The sequence below is a fragment of the Diorhabda carinulata genome, chromosome 12 (genome assembly GCF_026250575.1).
Source record: "Diorhabda carinulata isolate Delta chromosome 12, icDioCari1.1, whole genome shotgun sequence".
Taxonomy (NCBI): Eukaryota; Metazoa; Arthropoda; class Insecta; order Coleoptera; family Chrysomelidae; genus Diorhabda; species Diorhabda carinulata.
Window position 1 is genome coordinate 824,530 of NC_079471.1, and position 26,930 is coordinate 851,459.

Below are 26,930 nucleotides of genomic sequence, written 5' to 3' on the forward strand. Positions count from 1 at the left end.
ATTTGTATAGGTATAATTTTTTTCATAATATGCATAATTTTCGAGTTTTTCGTAAAAAAATGTTGAAAAACGTTTTTTTTCAAATTTTCAATCGCGAATAACTCAGAAATTATTGAGTTAAATGAAAAACTTCATTCTACATTTTCTTCATAAAATTCAATTCTCTATCGATTTCCGGTGTTATTTTGAAATTTTAAATTTCCACCCCCGAATAAGGGTGGCATTCACCCCCGGGGTAGAAGCATGCAATTCAATTCACACCAATTTCCTTGTTTTTTTATAAGCTTCAATTTTGATAAGAATAATTTTTTCCATAAAATGCACAATTTTCGAGTTTTTCTTGAAAAAATTTTAAAAAACGTGTTTTTTTTTAAATTTTCAATCGCGAAAAACTCTGAAATTATTGAGTTAAATGAAAAACTTCATTCCACATTTTCTTCATAAAATTCAATTCTCTATCGATTTCCGGTGTTATTTTGAAATTTTAAATTTCCACCCCCGAATAAGGGTGGCATTCACCCCCGGGGTAGAAGCACACATTGGCACCAAATCAGGTTCGTTACTTGCATAATTTTTGAACTTCTGTCAAAATTTCAAACTAATCCATGAAGGTATTTAAAATTGCGAGGCGATTTACTTGGTTCACTGCAATAAATTTTCATAAATTAACTCCTCCATCTCTAACATGTTTTTTAGAGGTCAAAAACTTAAAGTTGGTAGTACTGATTCGATTGATAACACATTTAACAGTTGTTTTTTCGTTCAGTTCGATCTAATACGATGAATTAAAAACGTCAAACTTCAAGTTGTCATATGTCATATTTTACGGGCTCGTATCAGCGTTGCCATATGTCAAAATTAAAGTGGCAATTCACGTATTTAATCATGTACAGATTTACAACTGAAACCGTTTCGAATTTTGAATTTTTTCGTTTTGGGCCATCCTCTGTGACCGGAAATAATTTTAGATAGTATATAATTATATTACAGGAAAATATATAGTACGTTTATTTTGGTTGGGCTCTTGGAAGGTAATATACGTCAGCGATTATCTACCAGTCAACGAAATTGATGAAATATTATTACCTTCATGTATAATACCCCCTCCGCCGATAGATACGTCACATGTCAAATCAACCGAAGCAATTATAAAAGAGAAGAAGAAAGATTCCGATAGAAGCAAAGGAAAAGTTTAGTAAAATTTTTTTGTTTATCGATCATTATTTTATAATATTATCAAGTTTTATTTTTTATTTACAATTGGTAGTATAAATACGACGACACTGTATAATTTTTTTGTGTAAATCGGTGCTAAATCATTTATCATGTAAAAAAACAAGCATCGAACGAATTCCGCCAACCGGCGTATTCGCCAAATTTTATACCAGGACCGATTCCTCGGTCCATGACGTGGACGAGTTCGAAACAATACAGTTCTGAGGTAGAAAATTCAACATTTTATCGAATTATTTTTTGAAAACAACAAAAAACTTTCAATGAAAGTGTTAGAACTGCCGATTTGTACTATAATAAGTTCGCGTTCATTTCCTATTGGCGGATTTGAGGTAGCAGTTTCCATAAGTTTGTTTCGCCTCAGTACAGGGTAATTTTCATCATCTCGAACATCGAAAACGATGATCAAAACGTACAGGACCGATTCCACGGTCCATGACGTGGACGAGTTCGAAACAATACAGTTCTGAGGTAGAAAATTCAACATTTTATCGAATTATTTTTTGAAAACAACAAAAAACTTTCAATGAAAGTGTTAGAACTGCCGATTTGTACTATAATAAGTTCGCGTTCATTTCCTATTGGCGGATTTGAGGTAGCAGTTTCCATAAGTTTGTTTCGCCTCAGTACAGGGTAATTTTCATCATCTCGAACATCGAAAACGATGATCAAAACGTACAGGACCGATTCCACGGTCCATGACGTGGACGAGTTCGAAACAATACAGTTCCTTGTAGAAAATTCAACATTTGTTCGAATTATTTTTTGAAAACAACAAAAAACTTTCAATGAAAGTGTTAGAACTGCCGATTTGTACTATAATAAGTTCGCGTTCATTTCCTATTGGCGGATTTGAGGTAGCAGTTTCCATAAGTTTGTTTCGCCTCAGTACAGGGTAATTTTCATCATCTCGAACATCGAAACCGATGATCAAAACGTACAGAATAGTATCCACCTCGTTGTATGTTTTAATTACTTATTTTCCGACTATAAAATGGCCGTTTTTCGAAGTTTTTCTTCAGATTTTGTTCGAAAAATTATTTTTCAATTGCACCACTATAATACGCAATATTTTTCATAACTATCCCGTGCATAAAAATCGACTATAATCCATAATATAGTTATCGTTGTGGGAACGTATCAATCAAACACCCAAATTTCGTTTGTTTTTAGATTAAAAAAGACAAAACAGGCAAACGAACTATCGAATTATGGCCGTTTTTACTATCTAAAGCCCTGATGTTACTAGCCAGTTTAACTTGGACGGAACAAAACGAACTTGTCGATTTCGACATCATCCAATGTTTGACCGGTTGGATACCGCAAAAAATATACTTGAGAAGTACGAAACTTTCAATATTTTTCAAAATTTTTTGGTCGGCTAAGTCGAAAATTTCCAGCATTAGATTATTACGCAATTTGGGAAATTTGTATGGATCACACGACTCAGTATTCTTGGCCTGAAGCGACCGGTTCCCAAAAAACCGAAAAGAAAAATAAAAGCGACAAAAGTAGCAGAAGCGACAAAACGGACAAAAGCAGTAAAAGCGGAAAAACTAATAAAAGCGACAAGGTGAAAAAAACCGATAAAAGCGAGAAAATTAAATACGGAAAAACGTTAAAAAAACCAAATTTCCAAAAAAGACCCAAACCCATAGACAAAGAAGTTAATAAGGACGATTTTATATTAACCATCGGTATGGAATTTTCAAAGTGAGTTAACGATATTAATGATACAATCGATTATGAGGAAATTTCGATTTTTAGTAGCGAATCGATTATTTGGAATCACGCGTTTCTGGTTACCCAAACAAGAATCGTACCATTATTGAAACCGTCGACGAACGAAGGTGATTTTTAATCGAATTTTTTTTTAAAAAAAAAGTTTTTTAATGATTTTCCGATAGATTTCGATCCGTGGAAACGATACAGATGGATAGATTGGGCCATAGATAATAAATTGATAAATCCGAGAGCCCCGCCGAATCCGATCAAGAGTTTCCAGATCGTGGATCCTTTCAAAGACAAATATTCCTTCATGGTATCCGGAAAATCGGATAACGACGGTGATAAAAAACCAAAAAAAAAAAAAAAAATAACGAATTGAACTATTTTCATCGTTTTCGCAGATACGAAAATCGATTTGCCGAAAACAAGGAAAGCCAAAGAGAAAAAAGGGAAATTGCTGGTGGCTTTCGAAGACGCTACTTCCTGGTTGGACTACGACGACGTTTATAAATGTTTGAATTATATTGTGATCTATCGCAGAGGTTCTACGTATAAAGTGAAAGCTAGAATATCGAATTTGACTAGCGAAAACATAAGAAAGGAAGTTAAATATCCTTTCGGCGTTAGATTGGAACAATTGCACGGGTTGGAATGGAAGGAGATCATTCGTCCTGATCGATTGGAAGAATATAGAAACGAACCGGTTTATCTTTTTTGCGATTCGTTGTTTAAACAAACCGTCGTTGTCAATTTGAGGTAGGCGTATTTATTTTTTTTTTTTACGAATTTTCCGTTTTCTATATAGTCTATAGTTTGTTACTCGATATCGATGTTTCTCTTCGAAACTGAGCTGTCGATAAGTTTTGAAGATTAATTGAACGGAAATAAGCCTCAATTAGTCGTTATAGACTGTTTTTTTTTCAAAAATAAACCGATATTGAGGTTTCTAGACAGTTTATCTCCAAAATTGGACTATCAACAACTTTTGAGGATTATCTCGAACAGAAATAAGCCTCAATTAGTCGTTATAGACTGTTTTTTTCCAAAAATAAACCGATATTGAGGTTTCTAGACAGTTTATCTCCAAAATTGGACTATCAACAACTTTTGAGGATTATCTCGAACAGAAATAAGCCTCAATTAGTCGTTATAGACTGTTTTTTTCCAAAAATAAACCGATATTGAGGTTTCTAGACAGTTTATCTCCAAAATTGGACTATCAACAACTTTTGAGGATTATCTTGAACAGAAATAAGCCTCAATTAGTCGTTATAGACTGTTTTTTTCCAAAAATAAACAGATATTGAGGTTTCTAGACAGTTTATCTCCAAAATTGGACTATCAACAACTTTTGAGGATTATCTCGAACAGAAATAAGCCTCAATTAGTCGTTATAGACTGTTTTTTTTTCAAAAATAAACCGATATTGAGGTTTCTAGACAGTTTATCTCCAAAATTGGACTATCAACAACTTTTGAGGATTATCTCGAACAGAAATAAGCCTCAATTAGTCGTTATAGACTGTTTTTTTCCAAAAATAAACCGATATTGAGGTTTCTAGACAGTTTATCTCCAAAATTGGACTATCAACAACTTTTGAGGATTATCTCGAACAGAAATAAGCCTCAATTAGTCGTTATAGACTGTTTTTTTCCAAAAATAAACCGATATTGAGGTTTCTAGACAGTTTATCTCCAAAATTGGACTATCAACAACTTTTGAGGATTATCTTGAACAGAAATAAGCCTCAATTAGTCGTTATAGACTGTTTTTTTCCAAAAATAAACAGATATTGAGGTTTCTAGACAGTTTATCTCCAAAATTGGACTATCAACAACTTTTGAGGATTATCTCGAACAGAAATAAGCCTCAATTGGTCGTTATAGACTGTTTTTTTCCAAAAATAAACCGATATTGAGGTTGCTAGACAGTTTATCTCCAAAATTGGACTATCGACAACTTTTGAGGATTATCTCGAACAGAAATAAGCCTCCATCAGTCATCATAAACTGTTTTTTTCCAAAAATAAACCGATATTGAGGTTTCTAGATAGTTTATCTCCAAAATTGGACTGTCGAACACTTTTAAAGATTATCTCGATAAGAAATAAGCCTCAATTAGTCGTTATAGACTGTTTTTTTTCCAAAAATAAACCGATATTGAGGTTTCTAGATAGTTTATCTCCAAAATTGGACTGTCGAACACTTTTAAAGATTATCTCGATAAGAAATAAGCCTCAATTAGTCGTTATAGACTGTTTTTTTTCCAAAAATAAACCGATATTGAGGTTTCTAGATAGTTTATCTCCAAAATTGGACTGTCGAACACTTTTAAAGATTATCTCGATAAGAAATAAGCCTCAATTAGTCGTTATAGACTGTTTTTTTTCCAAAAATAAACCGATATTGAGGTTTCTAGACAGTTTATCTCCAAAATTGGACTATCAACAACTTTTGAGGATTATCTCGAACAGAAATAAGCCTCAATTAGTCGTTATAGACTGTTTTTTTCCAAAAATAAACCGATATTGAGGTTTCTAGACAGTTTATCTCCAAAATTGGACTATCAACAACTTTTGAGGATTATCTCGAACAGAAATAAGCCTCAATTAGTCGTTATAGACTGTTTTTTTCCAAAAATAAACCGATATTGAGGTTTCTAGACAGTTTATCTCCAAAATTGGACTATCAACAACTTTTGAGGATTATCTTGAACAGAAATAAGCCTCAATTAGTCGTTATAGACTGTTTTTTTCCAAAAATAAACAGATATTGAGGTTTCTAGACAGTTTATCTCCAAAATTGGACTATCAACAACTTTTGAGGATTATCTCGAACAGAAATAAGCCTCAATTGGTCGTTATAGACTGTTTTTTTTCCAAAAATAAACCGATATTGAGGTTGCTAGACAGTTTATCTCCAAAATTGGACTATCGACAACTTTTGAGGATTATCTCGAACAGAAATAAGCCTCCATCAGTCATCATAAACTGTTTTTTTCCAAAAATAAACCGATATTGAGGTTTCTAGATAGTTTATCTCCAAAATTGGACTGTCGAACACTTTTAAAGATTATCTCGATAAGAAATAAGCCTCAATTAGTCGTTATAGACTGTTTTTTTTCCAAAAATAAACCGATATTGAGGTTTCTAGATAGTTTATCTCCAAAATTGGACTGTCGAACACTTTTAAAGATTATCTCGATAAGAAATAAGCCTCAATTAGTCGTTATAGACTGTTTTTTTCCAAAAATAAACCGATATTGAGGTTTCTAGATAGTTTATCTTCAAAATTGGACTGTCGAACACTTTTAAAGATTATCTCGATAAGAAATAAGCCTCAATTAGTCGTTATAGACTGTTTTTTTTCCAAAAATAAACCGATATTGAGGTTTCTAGATAGTTTATCTCCAAAATTGGACTATCAACAACTTTTGAGGATTATCTCGAACAGAAATAAGCCTCAATTAGTCGTTATAGACTGTTTTTTTCCAAAAATAAACCGATATTGAGGTTTCTAGACAGTTTATCTCCAAAATTGGACTATCAACAACTTTTGAGGATTATCTCGAACAGAAATAAGCCTCAATTAGTCGTTATAGACTGTTTTTTTCCAAAAATAAACCGATATTGAGGTTTCTAGACAGTTTATCTCCAAAATTGGACTATCAACAACTTTTGAGGATTATCTCGAACAGAAATAAGCCTCAATTAGTCGTTATAGACTGTTTTTTTCCAAAAATAAACCGATATTGAGGTTTCTAGACAGTTTATCTCCAAAATTGGACTATCAACAACTTTTGAGGATTATCTCGAACAGAAATAAGCCTCAATTAGTCGTTATAGACTGTTTTTTTCCAAAAATAAACCGATATTGAGGTTTCTAGACAGTTTATCTCCAAAATTGGACTATCAACAACTTTTGAGGATTATCTCGAACAGAAATAAGCCTCAATTAGTCGTTATAGACTGTTTTTTTCCAAAAATAAACCGATATTGAGGTTTCTAGACAGTTTATCTCCAAAATTGGACTATCAACAACTTTTGAGGATTATCTTGAACAGAAATAAGCCTCAATTAGTCGTTATAGACTGTTTTTTTCCAAAAATAAACAGATATTGAGGTTTCTAGACAGTTTATCTCCAAAATTGGACTATCAACAACTTTTGAGGATTATCTCGAACAGAAATAAGCCTCAATTGGTCGTTATAGACTGTTTTTTTCCAAAAATAAACCGATATTGAGGTTGCTAGACAGTTTATCTCCAAAATTGGACTATCGACAACTTTTGAGGATTATCTCGAACAGAAATAAGCCTCCATCAGTCATCATAAACTGTTTTTTTCCAAAAATAAACCGATATTGAGGTTTCTAGATAGTTTATCTCCAAAATTGGACTGTCGAACACTTTTAAAGATTATCTCGATAAGAAATAAGCCTCAATTAGTCGTTATAGACTGTTTTTTTTCCAAAAATAAACCGATATTGAGGTTTCTAGATAGTTTATCTCCAAAATTGGACTGTCGAACACTTTTAAAGATTATCTCGATAAGAAATAAGCCTCAATTAGTCGTTATAGACTGTTTTTTTCCAAAAATAAACCGATATTGAGGTTTCTAGATAGTTTATCTTCAAAATTGGACTGTCGAACACTTTTAAAGATTATCTCGATAAGAAATAAGCCTCAATTAGTCGTTATAGACTGTTTTTTTTCCAAAAATAAACCGATATTGAGGTTTCTAGATAGTTTATCTCCAAAATTGGACTATCAACAACTTTTGAGGATTATCTCGAACAGAAATAAGCCTCAATTAGTCGTTATAGACTGTTTTTTTCCAAAAATAAACCGATATTGAGGTTTCTAGACAGTTTATCTCCAAAATTGGACTATCAACAACTTTTGAGGATTATCTCGAACAGAAATAAGCCTCAATTAGTCGTTATAGACTGTTTTTTTCCAAAAATAAACCGATATTGAGGTTTCTAGACAGTTTATCTCCAAAATTGGACTATCAACAACTTTTGAGGATTATCTCGAACAGAAATAAGCCTCAATTAGTCGTTATAGACTGTTTTTTTCCAAAAATAAACCGATATTGAGGTTTCTAGACAGTTTATCTTCAAAATTGGACTATCGACAACTTTTGAGGATTATCTAGAACAGAAATAAGCCTCCATTAATCGTTATAGACTGTTTTTTTTTTTCAAAAATAAACCGATATTGAGGTTTCCAGACAGTTTATCTCCAAAACTGAACCGACGACAACCTTTGAGGATTATCTCGAACAGAAAAAAAGTCATAATTCGTTTTTAGAAACTGTCTTAACTTCTTTTCTCGTGGAGCTTCTTCTTTCGGTATTCAAACCCTAATAATAATAATAATTTCAGTCAAACCGGTTACCTCGATTTACTCATCGAAGAAACAGACGTCGAAGAAACGCAAATAAAAGAAGAAACCTCCGAATGCGGCGTCTGCACGACGACATTCCTCGAAAGAATCAAAAAGAAATTCGAACAACAAGAAACGAATCGAGAAAAAGGCGTTCGTTATAAAAAAGTGGCGGCCCATACTCCGCATCATATTCCGGAAGCTTCGGTGATTTTTTCCAAATTCAAATGGTACAACGAATACGTCGACGATTTCGTCATCGGTTTCTCGACAAGGGGATCCACCAGTTTGGTTTTGAATTTGAAACCCGGCAGACACGTCATGAATATTTGGATTCAAACCGAAGGTCCTTATTGCGTCCAATTTTATTCGAACACTTCGTTGTGTATCGGAAATTTGGAGGAAATATTGACCCTGATGTCTAACGATTCCTTACGATTTCGCAACGCCTATTTGGATTTGGTGGAGGCATTTCAATATCTGATATGTTCTTTCGGAACGACAGATTATCTAAACGCTCTAAGGTAAACCGCGAGATTAATTTTTGCGTCTACGATAGATTCGAACGGTTTTGTTTTCCGAAAAACAAATATTTTAATGGTATTAGTACGTACGTAATGACGTATGACGTATGACGTCTACCGAACGTCAAGACAATGTCAAATTGAAACGAAAGTTGGTACCAATGATCTAACATAACCTAACTAAATGCTAAACGAACCTAACCTAAATATTTGGGGAGTAATCGTTGAAAGTTGCGTTTGGATGATGGATTAGTTGAAGCGAAGTGCGACATTTGTTTTCATTTTTATCTCTAGGGGTTAAATGAACCCTTAAATTCTGGTTATATAATTTATTTGAGGGATTTGTGGAGGGGATTGATTGAGCGACTAATCTATCGAAGATTTTTTCAAAACTCGACCGTAAATTATTGTTTGCGATTGTTTTTATTGAGAAAAAATTGTCATTTGTTTTCAGGAAGTATCTTTTTGGAAAATAAAACGATATTGGAGGTTGATGGATTGGTTTTCTTCGAAATTCAATCGTGTTTTGCTTTTGGAGATTATCTTCGACAGATATAGGCGATTATTTGTCTTTAGACACAGTTTTTTTCAAAAAATAAACCGATATTGAGGTTTCTAGACAGTTTATCTCCAAAACTGGACTGTCGACAACTTTTGAGGATTATCTCGAACAGAAATAAGCCTCCATCAGTCGTTATAGACTGTTTTTTTCCAAAAATAAACCGATATTGAGGTTTCTAGACAGTTTATCTCCAAAACTGGACTGTCGACAACTTTTGAGGATTATCTCGAACAGAAATAAACCTCCATCAGTCGTTATAGACTGTTTTTTTCCAAAAATAAACCGATATTGAGGTTTCTAGATTGTTTATCTCCAAAATTGGACTGTCGAACACTTTTAAAGATTATCTCGATAAGAAATAAGCCTCAATTAGTCGTTATAGACTGTTTTTTTTCCAAAAATAAACCAATATTGAGGTTTCTAGATAGTTTATCTCCAAAATTGGACTATCAAAACAACTTTTGAGGATTATCTCGAACAGAAATAAGCCTCCATCAGTCGTTATAGACTGTTTTTTTCCAAAAATAAACCGATATTGAGGTTTCTAGACAGTTTATCTCCAAAACTGGACTGTCGACAACTTTTGAGGATTATCTCGAACAGAAATAAACCTCCATCAGTCGTTATAGACTGTTTTTTTCCAAAAATAAACCGATATTGAGGTTTCTAGATTGTTTATCTCCAAAATTGGACTGTCGAACACTTTTAAAGATTATCTCCATAAGAAATAAGCCTCAATTAGTCGTTATAGACTGTTTTTTTCCAAAAATAAACCGATATTGAGGTTTCTAGATAGTTTATCTCCAAAATTGGACTATCAAAACAACTTTTGAGGATTATCTCGAACAGAAATAAGCCTCCATCAGTCGTTATAGACTGTTTTTTTCCAAAAATAAACCGATATTGAGGTTTCTAGACAGTTTATCTCCAAAACTGGACTGTCGACAACTTTTGAGGATTATCTCGAACAGAAATAAACCTCCATCAGTCGTTATAGACTGTTTTTTTCCAAAAATAAACCGATATTGAGGTTTCTAGATTGTTTATCTCCAAAATTGGACTGTCGAACACTTTTAAAGATTATCTCGATAAGAAATAAGCCTCAATTAGTCGTTATAGACTGTTTTTTTTCCAAAAATAAACCAATATTGAGGTTTCTAGATAGTTTATCTCCAAAATTGGACTATCAAAACAACTTTTGAGGATTATCTCGAACAGAAATAAACCTCCATCAGTCGTTATAGACTGTTTTTTTCCAAAAATAAACCGATATTGAGGTTTCTAGACAGTTTATCGCTAAAACTGAACCGTTGACCACCAGTAACATGCTCAGGAGATTAAAGTATGACATTAATAGACTGTCTTACAGACAAATGAAAACTTTTTGTAGCATTCAATCATCAGTGGTAACCGTTTTCGTACGAACTCCTCAATTCAAAAAGTGAAACGTCTCAAAACTTTTCAGGGGATTCTACAAAAGTTTCAAACCTCCCCGTCCTTTACCAACCAAGGTCCTATCGTATCTGAACGAGGCTTTCGAAACGGAAATATTCGCTTTCCTCTCGGAAACATTGAACGACGACGTTTCGCGAGCCGTCAAGATCCTGCTAATGAAATGGCAGGTCGCGCACAAACCCAGATCCTACCACCAAGACGATTCAACTTTCTGTTATGGATACGACGAAGGAGACGAAAAATTCGTTAGGATCATGCAGGATAAAGCCGCCAGGATACAGGCGTTCTTCAGGGGGGTTTACGAAAGGATATTGATGGGTTATCACGATCCGAAAACGTCGAAGCACGCCGCCACCGCCGAAGTACTTTACGAAATTTTCGAAACTTGCCAAGACAACGATTACGCCTTAGGTAAAATAAAATTAAAAAAAAAAACGATATTTCGAGATGTACGGATGGATTTTTCGAGAAAACCATCTGGCGGATGTTTATTCTGCGTTTGTATCATTTTTTTTTTTTTTTTTTGATTTAGGGGCGCTGATACTGAGAAGATTCATCGAAAGTATCGCGATGGTCCATTTGGTCGATGAATATCCCTGGTATCCGGATATGTTCCAGCAAATTTGGACGTCGCAATTTCGTAATACCATCGATATACCAAAACCCGGTTGGGTGGTTTTATTGCGACAAGTTTTTTTCGTTCGACCCGGTCCTGATATATGCGTAAGTTTGTGTAGAATAAAGTTTCTCGTTCCAACTTCGTTTTTCCTCCGTGCGAGGGCGATTCCAATAGAGAAAACTCCAAAATTTCGATTCCATATACGTTTTCCGGCACTTTCCGACAACGCGTCTTCAATAATCGACCGTCGATCCAATTTTTCGACTCCGGGAACAGTAAATAATCCAAGAGGACTAAATCTGGCGAATAGGTTGCTATTTAAACTTCAATTCATCAATTTTGGCCATTGCACTAACGGATATGTCAATTGATGGATTACTTTTATGTTTTTGTTTAATTTTTTCGCTTAATAAGTTCACTTGCTATTCGTAATTGATAGTTTTTCCTTTTTCGATGTTAATTAATGGAAATTATCCCCAAAAAACCGACGCCATGGCTTTGTCTGTCAATGGAACGGTCTTTGCCTAGTTTTGAACCGGTTTTACCTCTTCAGCACATTGTTTCGATAATTTTTCTGCTTTATTTTGTCCAAATTTTCATTACCACGTTGTCTAGTTCGAGATTTTCCAGTCGACGATCATCCAATGGATTTTCTTGAGTTGACACGTGGATTATCTTTATGAAACAACACGTTTTTGCTCGATTTTTTCGCTTAATATGTTCACTTGATATTCGTAATTGATAATTTTCCCTTTTTCAATGTTAATTAATGGAAATTATCCCCAAAAAACCGACGCCACGTCTTTGTCTGTCAATGGAACGGTCTTTGCCTAGTTTTGAACCGATTTTACCTCTTCAGCACATTGTCTCGATTATTCTTCTGCTTTATTTTGTCCAAATTTTCATTACCACGTTGTCTAGTTCGAGATTTTCCAGTCGACGATCATCCAATGGATTTTCTTGAGTCGACACGTGGATTATCTTTATGAAACAACACGTTTTTGCTCGATTTTTTCGCTTAATATGTTCACTTGATATTCGTAATTGATAATTTTCCCTTTTTCAATGTTAATTAATGGAAATTATCCCCAAAAAACCGACGCCACGTCTTTGTCTGTCAATGGAACGGTCTTTGCCTAGTTTTGAACCGATTTTACCTCTTCAGCACATTGTCTCGATTATTCTTCTGCTTTATTTTGTCCAAATTTTCATTACCACGTTGTCTAGTTCGAGATTTTCCAGTCGACGATCATCCAGTGGATTTTCTTGAGTCGACACGTGGATTATCTTTATGAAACAACACGTTTTTGTTTAATTTTTTCGCTTAATAAGTCCACTCGATATTCGTAATTGATAGTTTTTCCTTTTTCCATGTTAATTAATGGAAATTTTCTCAAAAAAACCGACGCCACGACTTTGTCTGTCAATGGAACGGTCTTTGCCTAGTTTTGAACCGATTTTACCTCTTCAGCACATTATTTCGATTATTTTTTTGCTTCATTTTGTCCAAATTTTCATTACCACGTTGTCTAGTTCGGGATTTCCAGTCGACGACCATCCAGTGGATTTTCTTGAGTCGACACCTCATTTGGTGGACCTAGAGGTTGTTGGACATCGTAGGTCGTACAAACACTTTCTTTTTAGCTAAATGCTATTTTTTTTTTCACGATTTTTCGGCCAAAACTTGCACCGATGATAGTTTTCTTTTTTTTTATGCGACAATCGATCGAAATTATCTTGAACTGAAGTTTCCAAAAGGCGCGAACGTCAATTCTCAAGACATCCAAGCCATAAATCCCCTCGACAATATGAATTTAAACACAAAATTCAATAGAACGAAGTTTTTTCATTTAATTTATTAAGTGCTTAAGTGCGAAATTCCACTATTTAGTGTAAGTGCTGATAATCTCATTTATCTTCGTTCGAAAACAAATCTACCGTGTCGAAGGCTATTTCTAGATCAATAAAACACGAAAAATTGGTTCGATTTCGTTTTCAGTTGAGGATTCATCTATTTTGCGACATCGATAATTACGTGGTGAGAGTTTTCGATAACGATACGTGTAAAGAAATGCCTTTTCGTATTAATAATGTATCGGTGAACGAATATTCGTACAATTGTAACGGTTACACTTTGATAGCTTACGGTTGGATCGAAAATACTGATTCTGTGAGCTACAAGCTCATGTATATTTCGGAACAAGAATATTTACAAGATTTACTCCAATTTCCCAACATGGAACCCAAAGAATTGGAAATTACCGATTATTACATACCAAATTTGAATAATACAATCCAAAGGTAAGTTCCTAATATTCACGACACCCCGTATATTATTTTTTACACGTAAAATACATCCCATATTTTTCAATTCGAAAAAACTTGTTTAATTTGAAAAAAAATGAAAGAAACGAAGAAAAAACTGTATTTTATCATACTAATCAATCGCCCTGTATATAAAATGCGCTGTACTTTAAAGCCCCGTGATTTAATACGCTTTTTGTAATTAAAAATATCAAGTTTCCCACAATTAACTGTTGAAAATACAATTTTTTCGGTCTTTGCCTTGTTTTGAACCGGTTTTACCTCATCAGCACAATGTTTTGATGTTCCTTTTGCTTCAGGTGTAAAGTGATGAACCCACGTTTCGTTCCATTTTGCACACAACATTCCAATGTCCAAATTTTCATTACCCGTTTCTTTTTAGCTAAATGCATGTTGGTTTTGAATGATTTCATCGTTAAAACGTTGTAATAAAACTCGCAGTTGATAGTTTTTCCTTTTTTAGATCTAAATTCTCGCAAAAAAACCCCGCCGAGACCTTATCTGTCGATGGTACGGTCTTTGCCTTGTTTTGAACCGGTTTTACCTCATCAGCACATTGTTTTGGTTATTTTTTGCTTTATTTTGTCTAAATTTTCATTACCACGTTGTCTAGTTCGAGATTTTCCAGTCGACGATCATCCAATGGATTTTCTTGAGTCGAAACGTGGATTATCTTTATGAAACAACATGTTTTTGCTCGACTGTTTCGCTTAATAAGTTCACTCGACATTCGTAATTGATAGTTTTTCCTTTTTCCATGTTAATTAATGGAAATTATCCCAAAAAAACTGACGCCACGACTTTGTCTGTCAATGGAACGGTCTTTGCCTTGTTTTGAACCGGTTTTACCTCATCAGCACAATGTCTTTTTACCTAGAAACCATTCTCGTTTTAACATAGGAATTTATTTATAGATACGTTTTGAATATCAGATCAGATTTGCCAATATTGACTATTTATTTGGAAACTAGTTATCCCAAAGTGAAAATCAAAGTGCAAATATACCCTCTGGATGATCCGGAGAATATTATAATGGACACAACCGGCGAGGGGTCGATTATAATTCCGTGTTTAGTTTTACACGATGAAAAAGAATTGATTTACCCGAATCGAAATAAATCTATGAGAATTGAATCCCAAAAGTCGGTCGACGATGTTATTTCAATAAAGAAATCACTAAAAAGAAGTGAGTATATGTTTTAAGTATATACGGGGTGTCCCAAAATGAATTAAAACTATTTGTTTATATGGCAAAATATTTAGTCGGCTGTAACTTTGTTATTTTATGTAGAACGCCCTGTATATTAATACATTTTTGAAATCTACGTGATTTTTTAGTATAATTTTGTCTGAAAAATTTTTTCGAAAAATACATATTTTTTGAGTTATTAATTTTTTTATAAAAAAATTTGACAGTTGCAGATCCTTGTAAATTATTTTTTTACACGAATACCCTTAAAGATATTGAAATGATTTTTATTTGGTTGCCTTTAGTAAGGTTAGAAGTGTTTAGATCAGTATTGAAAAATTTTTCATTTTATACAGGGAGTGTATAAAAAGTGTTCAAAGTTTAACTTCATAAATATCAGATTTTTTCATTTTTTTTTAATAAAACCACCCGATTTTTTCTATTTTAATGCATTCGAAGGTGAAATGAATGAATTTGCCTTATTTTTTAACCCTGAATGCATTAAAATAGAAAAAATCGGGTGGTTTTATTAGAAAAAATAAAAAAATTTGATATTTATGAAGTTAAACTTTGGACACTTTTTATACACACCCTGTATAAAATGGAACATTTTTTAAAACAAATTCCAATATGCCTGTTTTTGCTTAAAGAATCCAAACAGAAACCATTTTGATATCTTTAAGGGTATTCACGTAAAAAAATAATTTATAAGGGTCTGCAACTGTCAAATTTTTTACAAAAAAATTAATAACTCAAAAAGTATGCATTTTTCGAAAAAAGTTTTTAGACAAAAGTATACTGAAATTTTACGTAGATTTCAAAAATGTATTAATATACAGGGTGTTTTGTATAAATTAACAAAGTTACTGTCGACTTCCGGTAGAACTAGAAGTCGGCCATTTTTAAAAATATTTAGTCGACTGTAACTTCGTTATTTTATATAGAACGCCCTGTATATTAATACATTTTTGAAATCTACGTAAATATTTAGTATAATTTTGGTTGAAAAATTTCTTCGAAAAATACATATTTTTTTAGTTATTAATTTTTTTATAAAAAAATTTCACCATTGCAGACCCTTATAAATTATTTTTTTACGTGAATACCCTTAAAGATATGAAAATGGTTTTTATTCGGTTGCTTTTAACAAGGTCAGACGTATTTGAATATATGTTGAAAAATGTATCATTTTATACAGGGTGTGTATAAAAAGTGTTCAAAGTTTAACTTCATAAATATCAGATTTTTTTTAATAAAACCACCCGGTTTTTTTCTATTTTAATGCATTCGAGGGTGAAATGAATGAAATTGCCTAACTTTTTAACCCTGAATTTATTAAAATATAAAAACCGGGTGGTTCTATTTAAAAAAATGAAAAAATTTGGTATTTATGAAGTTGAACTTTGAACACTTTTTATATACACCCTGTATGAAATAACAAATTTTTAAATATAGATTAAAATACGTCTAACCTTGCTAAAAGCAACCGAATAAAAATCATTTTCATATTTTTAAGGGTGTCTTAGTAAAAAAATAATTTATAAGGGTCAAATTTTTTACAAAAAAATTAATAACTCGAAAAGTATGCATTTTTCGAAAAAAGTTTTTGGACAAAAGTATACTAAAATTTTACGTAGATTTCAAAAATGTATTCATATACAGGGTGTTTTGTATAAATTAACAAAGTTACTGTCGATTTCCGGTAGAACCGGAAGTCGGCCATCTTTGAAAATATTCTAGTTAAAAAGATCGTATCCGAAAACCCAAACGTACAAATTTTCATGATTCTACCATGAGTATTTCGCCATATATAAAGATACTTTCAATTCATCGCGAGACATCCTGTATAATCAAGCGCTGTGCGACTTGTAGATAACAGTATCAGCAGTAAACAACCGGGTAGTCGTCATTCAAGGATGAAACATCATTCGAGTTCATTCAAGTTGTCATCTTGTGGAGTTTCGAAAAGAATCGCGTCCCTTCTTCTAGCAGACGCAGATCCGGAAAAATATGTCATAGACATAACAGTCCTCGACGATTCTTGGCCATTAACACAAGAAGAATGGAATATTAGCGACGAGGAAAGGGAAAAAAGATTAAAAGTTGGACCTTTCGTCGAAAAAAAACCGTCCGAAGAGTGAGTCTTTCGAAAAAAAAACACTTTTTAATTCGAAACATTCCGAAAAACGTTTATCGTACTTCGAAAACAGAATACGACGTTTGTGATTGTAGTTTAGTCCCGGGAGACGCTAAAATATGGTGCAACTCGTAATTTTTTCACATATTTTTGTAAAATTGTTTCCGTTTTCGCCAATTCAGACTTGAAAATTTCGAAAATTGATCGAATCGAGTAGTTTTCGAAAATAATCGAAAATTTTCATAATTTTTGGAAATTTCAATCAAATAAACCGTGGATTTGAATTCGAAAATATATTTTTCAACTCAACTATTAAATTTTCGCTTAAATAACACGAAATTATAAGAAAAATTTGATTTTTTCGAAAAAATTCAGTACATCCATTTATTTCTATATAAAAACTGTTTTTATTTTTATTTTTTTCAAGTATATTGGAGGAAATTGAATCTTCCAGATCATCGACTAAAATATTAGAACCCGTAGAACGCAACCAATCAGAATTTAGTATAAAGAACGGACCTTTTTCCACCATAAAACTATATTTTACCCAATCGGACGAAGTTACTTTGACCAGATGGACTCAAAAAGAAGATATTATCAAAGAATTAAAAACGTCGTGGTATCAAGAAAACCCCGAACGATACGAAACCGCGAAAATTTTAAGGTATTATATACGAGGCGATGCGAAAAATGTCTCGTTTCCGAACTACAGGACTTCGAAGATCCCAAATCAAAATTTATATTTAAATATATTTTCTAAATTATACATTCGAATATAACGAATTTTTGATGGATGATTATAATTGTCTATGTGGTGTTTTTGACGTAATAAATAATTCTGTAGTACGATGTGAAAACCAGGAACGGCTCGAGCCTAATGGTTAACAGCACGTAACTTCCACGGGGACAATCTGTATAGTATAAAAATAGGAAAAACGAATTATTTGATTGTACAAGTACAAAAAAGTACTGTATGGTTAAATCGATAAAATTTATGGTTTAGGAGATATTTAGATTTTTAAATTTTTGTACATTGCCAAGAAGTTACCAACTTTAAAAGCTTGTAGCTCAGAAACGAGACGTCGTATGACAAAAATTTCTATTTTATATCGAAGCATTATTGCCAAGCTTTTTAAACGGTTGTAAATACCATGAAAACCGTTCGCCATAAAGAAATAATCTGAAAAAAATCACCATAAATCGTATTTACCAACTTTAAAGGCTTGTAACTCAGAAACGAGACGTCGTATGACAAAAATTCCTATTTTATATCGAAGCATTATTGCCAAGCTTTTTAAACTGTTGTATACACCATGAAAACCGTTCGCCATAAAGAAATAATCTGAAAAAAATCACCATAAATCGTATTTACCAACTTTAAAGGCTTGTAACTCAAAAACGAGACGTCGTATGACAAAAATTCCTATTTTATATCGAAGCATTATTGCCAAGCTTTTTAAACTGTTGTATACACCATGAAAACCGTTCGCCATAAAGAAATAATCTGAAAAAAATCACCATAAATCGCATTTACCAACTTTAAAAGCTTGTAACTCAGAAACGAGACGTCGTATGACAAAAATTTCTATTTTATATCGAAGCATTATTGCCAAGCTTTTTAAACTGTTGTATACACCATGAAAACCGTTCGCCATAAAGAAATAATCTGAAAAAAATCACCATAAATCGTATTTACCAACTTTAAAGGCTTGTAACTCAGAAACGAGACGTCGTATGACAAAAATTTCTATTTTATATCGAAGCATTATTGCCAAGCTTTTTAAACTGTTGTATACACCATGAAAACCGTTCGCCATAAAGAAATAATCTGAAAAAAATCACCATAAATCGCATTTACCAACTTTAAAAGCTTGTAACTCAGAAACGAGACGTCGTATGACAAAAATTTCTATTTTATATCGAAGCATTATTGCCAAGCTTTTTAAACTGTTGTATACACCATGAAAACCGTTCGCCATAAAGAAATAATCTGAAAAAAATCACCATAAATCGCATTTACCAACTTTAAAAGCTTGTAACTCAGAAACGAGACGTCGTATGACAAAAATTTCTATTTTATATCGAAGCATTATTGCCAAGCTTTTTAAACTGTTGTATACACCATGAAAACCGTTCGCCATAAAGAAATAATCTGAAAAAAATCACCATAAATCGTATTTACCAACTTTAAAGGCTTGTAACTCAAATACGAGACGTCGTATGACAAAAATTTCTATTTTATATCGAAGCATTATTGCCAAGCTTTTTAAACTGTTGTATACACCATGAAAACCGTTCGCTATAAAGAAATAATCTGAAAAAAATCACCATAAATCGTATTTACCAACTTTAAAGGCTTGTAACTCAGAAACGAGACGTCGTATGACAAAAATTTCTATTTTATATCGAAGCATTATTGCCAAGCTTTTTAAACTGTTGTATACACCATGAAAACCGTTCGCCATAAAGAAATAATCTGAAAAAAATCACCATAAATCGTATTTACCAACTTTAAAGGCTTGTAACTCAGAAACGAGACGTCGTACGACAAAAATTTCTATTTTATATCGAAGCATTATTGCCAAGCTTTTTAAACTGTTGTATACACCATGAAAACCGTTCGCCATAAAGAAATAATCTGAAAAAAATCACCATAAATCGCATTTACCAACTTTAAAAGCTTGTAACTCAGAAACGAGACGTCGTATGACAAAAATTTCTATTTTATATCGAAGCATTATTGCCAAGCTTTTTAAACTGTTGTATACACCATGAAAACCGTTCGCCATAAAGAAATAATCTGAAAAAAATCACCATAAATCGTATTTACCAACTTTAAAGGCTTGTAACTCAAATACGAGACGTCGTATGACAAAAATTTCTATTTTATATCGAAGCATTATTGCCAAGCTTTTTAAACGGTTGTAAATACCATGAAAACCGTTCGCCATAAAGAAATAATCTGAAAAAAATCACCATAAATCGTATTTACCAACTTTAAAGGCTTGTAACTCAGAAACGAGACGTCGTATGACAAAAATTCCTATTTTATATCGAAGCATTATTGCCAAGCTTTTTAAACTGTTGTATACACCATGAAAACCGTTCGCCATAAAGAAATAATCTGAAAAAAATCACCATAAATCGTATTTACCAACTTTAAAGGCTTGTAACTCAAAAACGAGACGTCGTATGACAAAAATTCCTATTTTATATCGAAGCATTATTGCCAAGCTTTTTAAACTGTTGTATACACCATGAAAACCGTTCGCCATAAAGAAATAATCTGAAAAAAATCACCATAAATCGCATTTACCAACTTTAAAAGCTTGTAACTCAGAAACGAGACGTCGTATGACAAAAATTTCTATTTTATATCGAAGCATTATTGCCAAGCTTTTTAAACTGTTGTATACACCATGAAAACCGTTCGCCATAAAGAAATAATCTGAAAAAAATCACCATAAATCGTATTTACCAACTTTAAAGGCTTGTAACTCAGAAACGAGACGTCGTATGACAAAAATTTCTATTTTATATCGAAGCATTATTGCCAAGCTTTTTAAACTGTTGTATACACCATGAAAACCGTTCGCCATAAAGAAATAATCTGAAAAAAATCACCATAAATCGCATTTACCAACTTTAAAAGCTTGTAACTCAGAAACGAGACGTCGTATGACAAAAATTTCTATTTTATATCGAAGCATTATTGCCAAGCTTTTTAAACTGTTGTATACACCATGAAAACCGTTCGCCATAAAGAAATAATCTGAAAAAAATCACCATAAATCGTATTTACCAACTTTAAAGGCTTGTAACTCAGAAACGAGACGTCGTATGACAAAAATTTCTATTTTATATCGAAGCATTATTGCCAAGCTTTTTAAACTGTTGTATACACCATGAAAACCGTTCGCCATAAAGAAATAATCTGAAAAAAATCACCATAAATCGCATTTACCAACTTTAAAAGCTTGTAACTCAGAAACGAGACGTCGTATGACAAAAATTTCTATTTTATATCGAAGCATTATTGCCAAGCTTTTTAAACTGTTGTATACACCATGAAAACCGTTCGCCATAAAGAAATAATCTGAAAAAAATCACCATAAATCGTATTTACCAACTTTAAAGGCTTGTAACTCAGAAACGAGACGTCGTATGACAAAAATTTCTATTTTATATCGAAGCATTATTGCCAAGCTTTTTAAACTGTTGTATACACCATGAAAACCGTTCGCCATAAAGAAATAATCTGAAAAAAATCACCATAAATCGCATTTACCAACTTTAAAAGCTTGTAACTCAGAAACGAGACGTCGTATGACAAAAATTTCTATTTTATATCGAAGCATTATTGCCAAGCTTTTTAAACTGTTGTATACACCATGAAAACCGTTCGCCATAAAGAAATAATCTGAAAAAAATCACCATAAATCGCATTTACCAACTTTAAAAGCTTGTAACTCAGAAACGAGACGTCGTATGACAAAAATTTCTATTTTATATCGAAGCATTATTGCCAAGCTTTTTAAACTGTTGTATACACCATGAAAACCGTTCGCCATAAAGAAATAATCTGAAAAAAATCACCATAAATCGTATTTACCAACTTTAAAGGCTTGTAACTCAAATACGAGACGTCGTATGACAAAAATTTCTATTTTATATCGAAGCATTATTGCCAAGCTTTTTAAACTGTTGTATACACCATGAAAACCGTTCGCTATAAAGAAATAATCTGAAAAAAATCACCATAAATCGTATTTACCAACTTTAAAGGCTTGTAACTCAGAAACGAGACGTCGTATGACAAAAATTTCTATTTTATATCGAAGCATTATTGCCAAGCTTTTTAAACTGTTGTATACACCATGAAAACCGTTCGCCATAAAGAAATAATCTGAAAAAAATCACCATAAATCGTATTTACCAACTTTAAAGGCTTGTAACTCAGAAACGAGACGTCGTACGACAAAAATTTCTATTTTATATCGAAGCATTATTGCCAAGCTTTTTAAACTGTTGTATACACCATGAAAACCGTTCGCCATAAAGAAATAATCTGAAAAAAATCACCATAAATCGCATTTACCAACTTTAAAAGCTTGTAACTCAGAAACGAGACGTCGTATGACAAAAATTTCTATTTTATATCGAAGCATTATTGCCAAGCTTTTTAAACTGTTGTATACACCATGAAAACCGTTCGCCATAAAGAAATAATCTGAAAAAAATCACCATAAATCGTATTTACCAACTTTAAAGGCTTGTAACTCAAATACGAGACGTCGTATGACAAAAATTTCTATTTTATATCGAAGCATTATTGCCAAGCTTTTTAAACTGTTGTATACACCATGAAAACCGTTCGCTATAAAGAAATAATCTGAAAAAAATCACCATAAATCGTATTTACCAACTTTAAAGGCTTGTAACTCAGAAACGAGACGTCGTATGACAAAAATTTCTATTTTATATCGAAGCATTATTGCCAAGCTTTTTAAACTGTTGTATACACCATGAAAACCGTTCGCCATAAAGAAATAATCTGAAAAAAATCACCATAAATCGTATTTACCAACTTTAAAGGCTTGTAACTCAGAAACGAGACGTCGTACGACAAAAATTTCTATTTTATATCGAAGCATTATTGCCAAGTCATCTAATCCCACCCGAATTTTCTACCTCAACCCCCTTAACACCCCCTATAATCTTATTTTACACCGAACAAAATCTTTAAAACGCGTTTCGATTTCCAATATATCATCCTCAGAGACTGTAGATAAACTAAGGGAAAAACTGAAGGTAGACCGAGTTTACCTTCAATCTCTGAAGATGATATATTGGTGATCGAAACGCGATTCGTATTTTTCGTCTATTTCAGGCAGGATTTTCTCGAAAACAATCAAATACCGAACGTCAATCGATGGATAGACACCGAAGCGAGAAGTTTACTACCGGAAGTATTCAAAACGGAAATAATACCTCCGTTAGATTACACCCCTTACCTTACGAAACCCCTAGAAGAAATAACAACCAGGTACGATCAGATCCATCGTTCTTTCCATAAAACTGCGAGATTTTAATCGACAGAGACTATTAGTCTCTGAAGACGGATAATTTGGTGATCGAAACGTGTGCGGGAAACTTTTTTTCCGTCGTCGGAGCGTCCAATAATAAAATTGTTGTCTGTTGACGCAGGACGGTTAAAACTGCAGATGATATTGATAAAGATGTGGAAGATGTTACGAGACAAGTTTCCGAGTACGAAAGTGATTTGGCGAACGAAGAAAACGGCATAAAGGAATTCGTGAAAAACGGAACGGACGATTTGGAATGTTTCGACGATTGGTTCGAAGGTATTTGAATCGATTTTGTTTGTAATAATTGCGACGGATTTTATTGTTAATTTCGGTTTTGTTTTCCGTACGATCAGATATCAAAATCGAGTCCAAATGGATTATGGAGAAAGTGGACGTTGCGAGACAAAAATATCTGGACGAAATAAGGCGATTGATCAATCCGAAAAAGCAGAAAAAGGGCGAGCAGAAAAAAAAGAAAAAATAATTAGTTTTATTCGATGTAATGATTATTTTATGGTTTTTATTTTATTGTTAGTCGAATTTTGTCGAAATATCGAATTTTGAGATGCGTAACCTCGAAAAGATGGCGTCGATTCAATTATACAGGGTGATGTATCAATAAATTTTTTGATTTATCGATTTGGTGCATTTTTTTAGTGATTTTTGAGGTTTTTTCGACTACGGAAATGAAAATTTGTTAAAAAAAACGTTTGTGTCCATAATCCTCGATACATAGATGATCGTCGATTGCGTGTATACGTAGTGAGATAATTTTTTTTTTGGAAAAATACATTTAAATACCGAGATTTTGTAGTCGACTGATTATTTCTTTAATTTGAAGAAGTTCCGCACTTCAAAATGATGCGATTCTAGGATAATATCGCGTCTAATTAATTTACCGAATCACCCTGTATATAATAGAACGAGAATAATGAAGAAAAAGATGATTATGGGATGTCTTTTGGTGAAATTTCAAAATATGGTGGCGGCGCTTGGGAAGCGCGGTCGCCATTTATTAGAATTTGTCTCAATTAGCCCTATAACACGTTAAAACGTGTCCAAATTCATACTTTTTTCGACTAAAACATGTCTTCGTTGTTTATAATTGTAGTTTAGTCCCTGTTAGTCTCATAACACGCTAAAACGTGTCCAAATTCTTACTTTTTTCGACTAAAACAAGTCTTCGTTGTTTATAGTTGTAGTTTAGTCCCTGTTAGTCTTATAACACGCTAAAACGTGTCCAAATTCATACTTTTTTCGACTAAAACATGTCTACGTTGTTTATAATTGTAGTTTAGTCCCTGTTGGTCTTATAACACGCTAAAACGTGTCCAAATTCATACTTTTTTCGACTAAAACATGTCTTCGTTGTTTATAATTATAGTTTAGTCCCTATTAGTCTTATAACACGCTAAGACGTGTCCAGATTCATACTTTTTTCGACTAAAACAAGTCTTCGTTGTTTATAATTGTAGTTTAGTCCCTGTTGGTCTTATAACACGCTAAAACGTGTCCAGATTCATACTTTTTTCGACTAAAACATGTCTTCGTTGTTTATAATTGTAGTTTAGTCCCTGTTGGTCTTATAACACGCTAAAACGTGTCCAGATTCATACTTTTTTCGACTAAAACAAGTCTTCGTTGTTTATAATTGTAGTTTAGTCCCTGTTGGTCTTATAACACGCTAAAACGTGTCCAGATTCATACTTTTTTCGACTAAAACATGTCTTCGTTGTTTATAATTGTAGTTTAGTCCCTGTTGGTCTTATAACACGCTAAAACGTGTCCAGATTCATACTTTTTTCGACTAAAACATGTCTACGTTGTTTATAATTGTAGTTTAGTCCCTGTTGGTCTTATAACACGCTAAAACGTGTCCAAATTCATATTTTTTTCGACTAAAACATGTCTTCGTTGTTTATAATTATAGTTTAGTCCCTATTAGTCTTATAACACGCTAAGACGTGTCCAGATTCATACTTTTTTCGACTAAAACAAGTCTTCGTTGTTTATAATTGTAGTTTAGTCCCTGTTGGTCTTATAACACGCTAAAACGTGTCCAGATTCATACTTTTTTCGACTAAAACATGTCTTCGTTGTTTATAATTGTAGTTTAGTCCCTGTTGGTCTTATAACACGCTAAAACGTGTCCAGATTCATACTTTTTTCGACTAAAACATGTCTTCGTTGTTTATAATTGTAGTTTAGTCCCTGTTGGTCTTATAACACGCTAAAACGTGTCCAGATTCATACTTTTTTCGACTAAAACATGTCTTTGTTGTTTATAATTGTAGTTTAGTCCCTGTTAGTCTCATAACACGCCAAAACGTGTCCAAATTCATACTTTTTTCGACTAAAACAAGTCTTCGTTGTTTATAATTGTAGTTTAGTCCCTGTTGGTCTTATAACACGCTAAAACGTGTCCAGATTCATACTTTTTTCGACTAAAACATGTCTTCGTTGTTTATAATTGTAGTTTAGTCCCTGTTGGTCTTATAACACGCTAAAACGTGTCCAGATTCATACTTTTTTCGACTAAAACATGTCTTTGTTGTTTATAATTGTAGTTTAGTCCCTGTTAGTCTCATAACACGCCAAAACGTGTCCAAATTCATACTTTTTTCGACTAAAACAAGTCTTCGTTGTTTATAATTGTAGTTTAGTCCCTGTTGGTCTTATAACACGCTAAAACGTGTCCAGATTCAAACTTTTTTCGACTAAAACAAGTCTTCGTTGTTTATAATTGTAGTTTAGTCCCTGTTAGTCTCATAACACGCCAAAACGTGTCCAGATTCATACTTTTTTCGACTAAAACATGTCTACGTTGTTTATAATTGTAGTTTAGTCCCTGTTGGTCTTATAACACGCTAAAACGTGTCCAGATTCATACTTTTTTCGACTAAAACAAGTCTTCGTTGTTTATAATTGTAGTTTAGTCCCTGTTAGTCTTATAACGATCTTTCGAAAACTTGTTTTAGAGTTGTTTGAGCTCGAAATTGTTTTTCGGCGCTTATCCTTATAACTGCGCCAAATTCAATTCGAGACATTTTTCGAAACAACTCGACTGAGTCATCGTTCAAATTCTAGTACAATAAAATAGATGAAGGCGGCAAGTTGAAACTTGTCGAGACTTGTCGCGGGTCCAAAGGCATCAAGAGTGTACGGGGGATGTTGGAAATTAGACATCTCCTTCTATTCTTCTGGTTTTTATACAAGCGAAAGTGGAAAATTTTGAGTTTCTATATAAAAAAAACGAAAAAATGTCGATTGAAACTGTAGCTACGAAAATTTGCTTTAGACGAATGATTAATTCTCAACGTATCCTGTAGCATGTAATTTCATACATTACCCAGAACTCAATTACATTTCATATGAAAATTGCAGTTGATGTGGTTTTGCGGCCTCAACATTTTTCTTTTCTTTTTTTTTTATAAAACTGTGGGAACCATTTAATGAACTTAACATCAACTATCACTCGAATTATTTAATATTTGAATGTTTACTCATGAAGCTGGTTTCACACGAGACGGTTTTATCAATTTTTCTTTATCGGTAGAATTCAAACAAAGAATCAACATCGATTTTGTGTTAATGTGTGGGTAGTTTTCATGATAAAGAGCGAAGACATGTTTTAGTCGAAAAAAGTATGAATCTGGACACGTTTTGGCGTGTTATGAGACTA

The 26,930-nt window shown here is 33.0% G+C and overlaps 1 protein-coding gene across 1 annotated transcript in view; it reads left to right on the forward strand.

Moving 5' to 3' along the window:
- LOC130900054 (uncharacterized) overlaps positions 1-23,979 on the forward strand; it is a 28,076-nt gene extending 4,097 nt beyond the window's left edge. Inside the window, exons 4-19 of the mRNA XM_057810373.1 lie at positions 991-1,190; positions 2,407-2,575; positions 2,634-2,946; positions 3,001-3,083; positions 3,141-3,299; positions 3,363-3,717; positions 8,348-8,872; positions 10,900-11,300; positions 11,422-11,612; positions 13,508-13,809; positions 14,748-15,019; positions 16,895-17,159; positions 17,587-17,823; positions 23,050-23,205; positions 23,367-23,524; positions 23,602-23,979. Of these exons, the coding sequence (XP_057666356.1) occupies positions 991-1,190; positions 2,407-2,575; positions 2,634-2,946; positions 3,001-3,083; positions 3,141-3,299; positions 3,363-3,717; positions 8,348-8,872; positions 10,900-11,300; positions 11,422-11,612; positions 13,508-13,809; positions 14,748-15,019; positions 16,895-17,159; positions 17,587-17,823; positions 23,050-23,205; positions 23,367-23,524; positions 23,602-23,732 (3,917 nt within the window). The 3' untranslated portion in view covers positions 23,733-23,979. The remainder of the gene's footprint in view (positions 1-990; positions 1,191-2,406; positions 2,576-2,633; positions 2,947-3,000; positions 3,084-3,140; positions 3,300-3,362; positions 3,718-8,347; positions 8,873-10,899; positions 11,301-11,421; positions 11,613-13,507; positions 13,810-14,747; positions 15,020-16,894; positions 17,160-17,586; positions 17,824-23,049; positions 23,206-23,366; positions 23,525-23,601) is intronic.
- Positions 23,980-26,930: the final 2,951 nt, after the last annotated feature.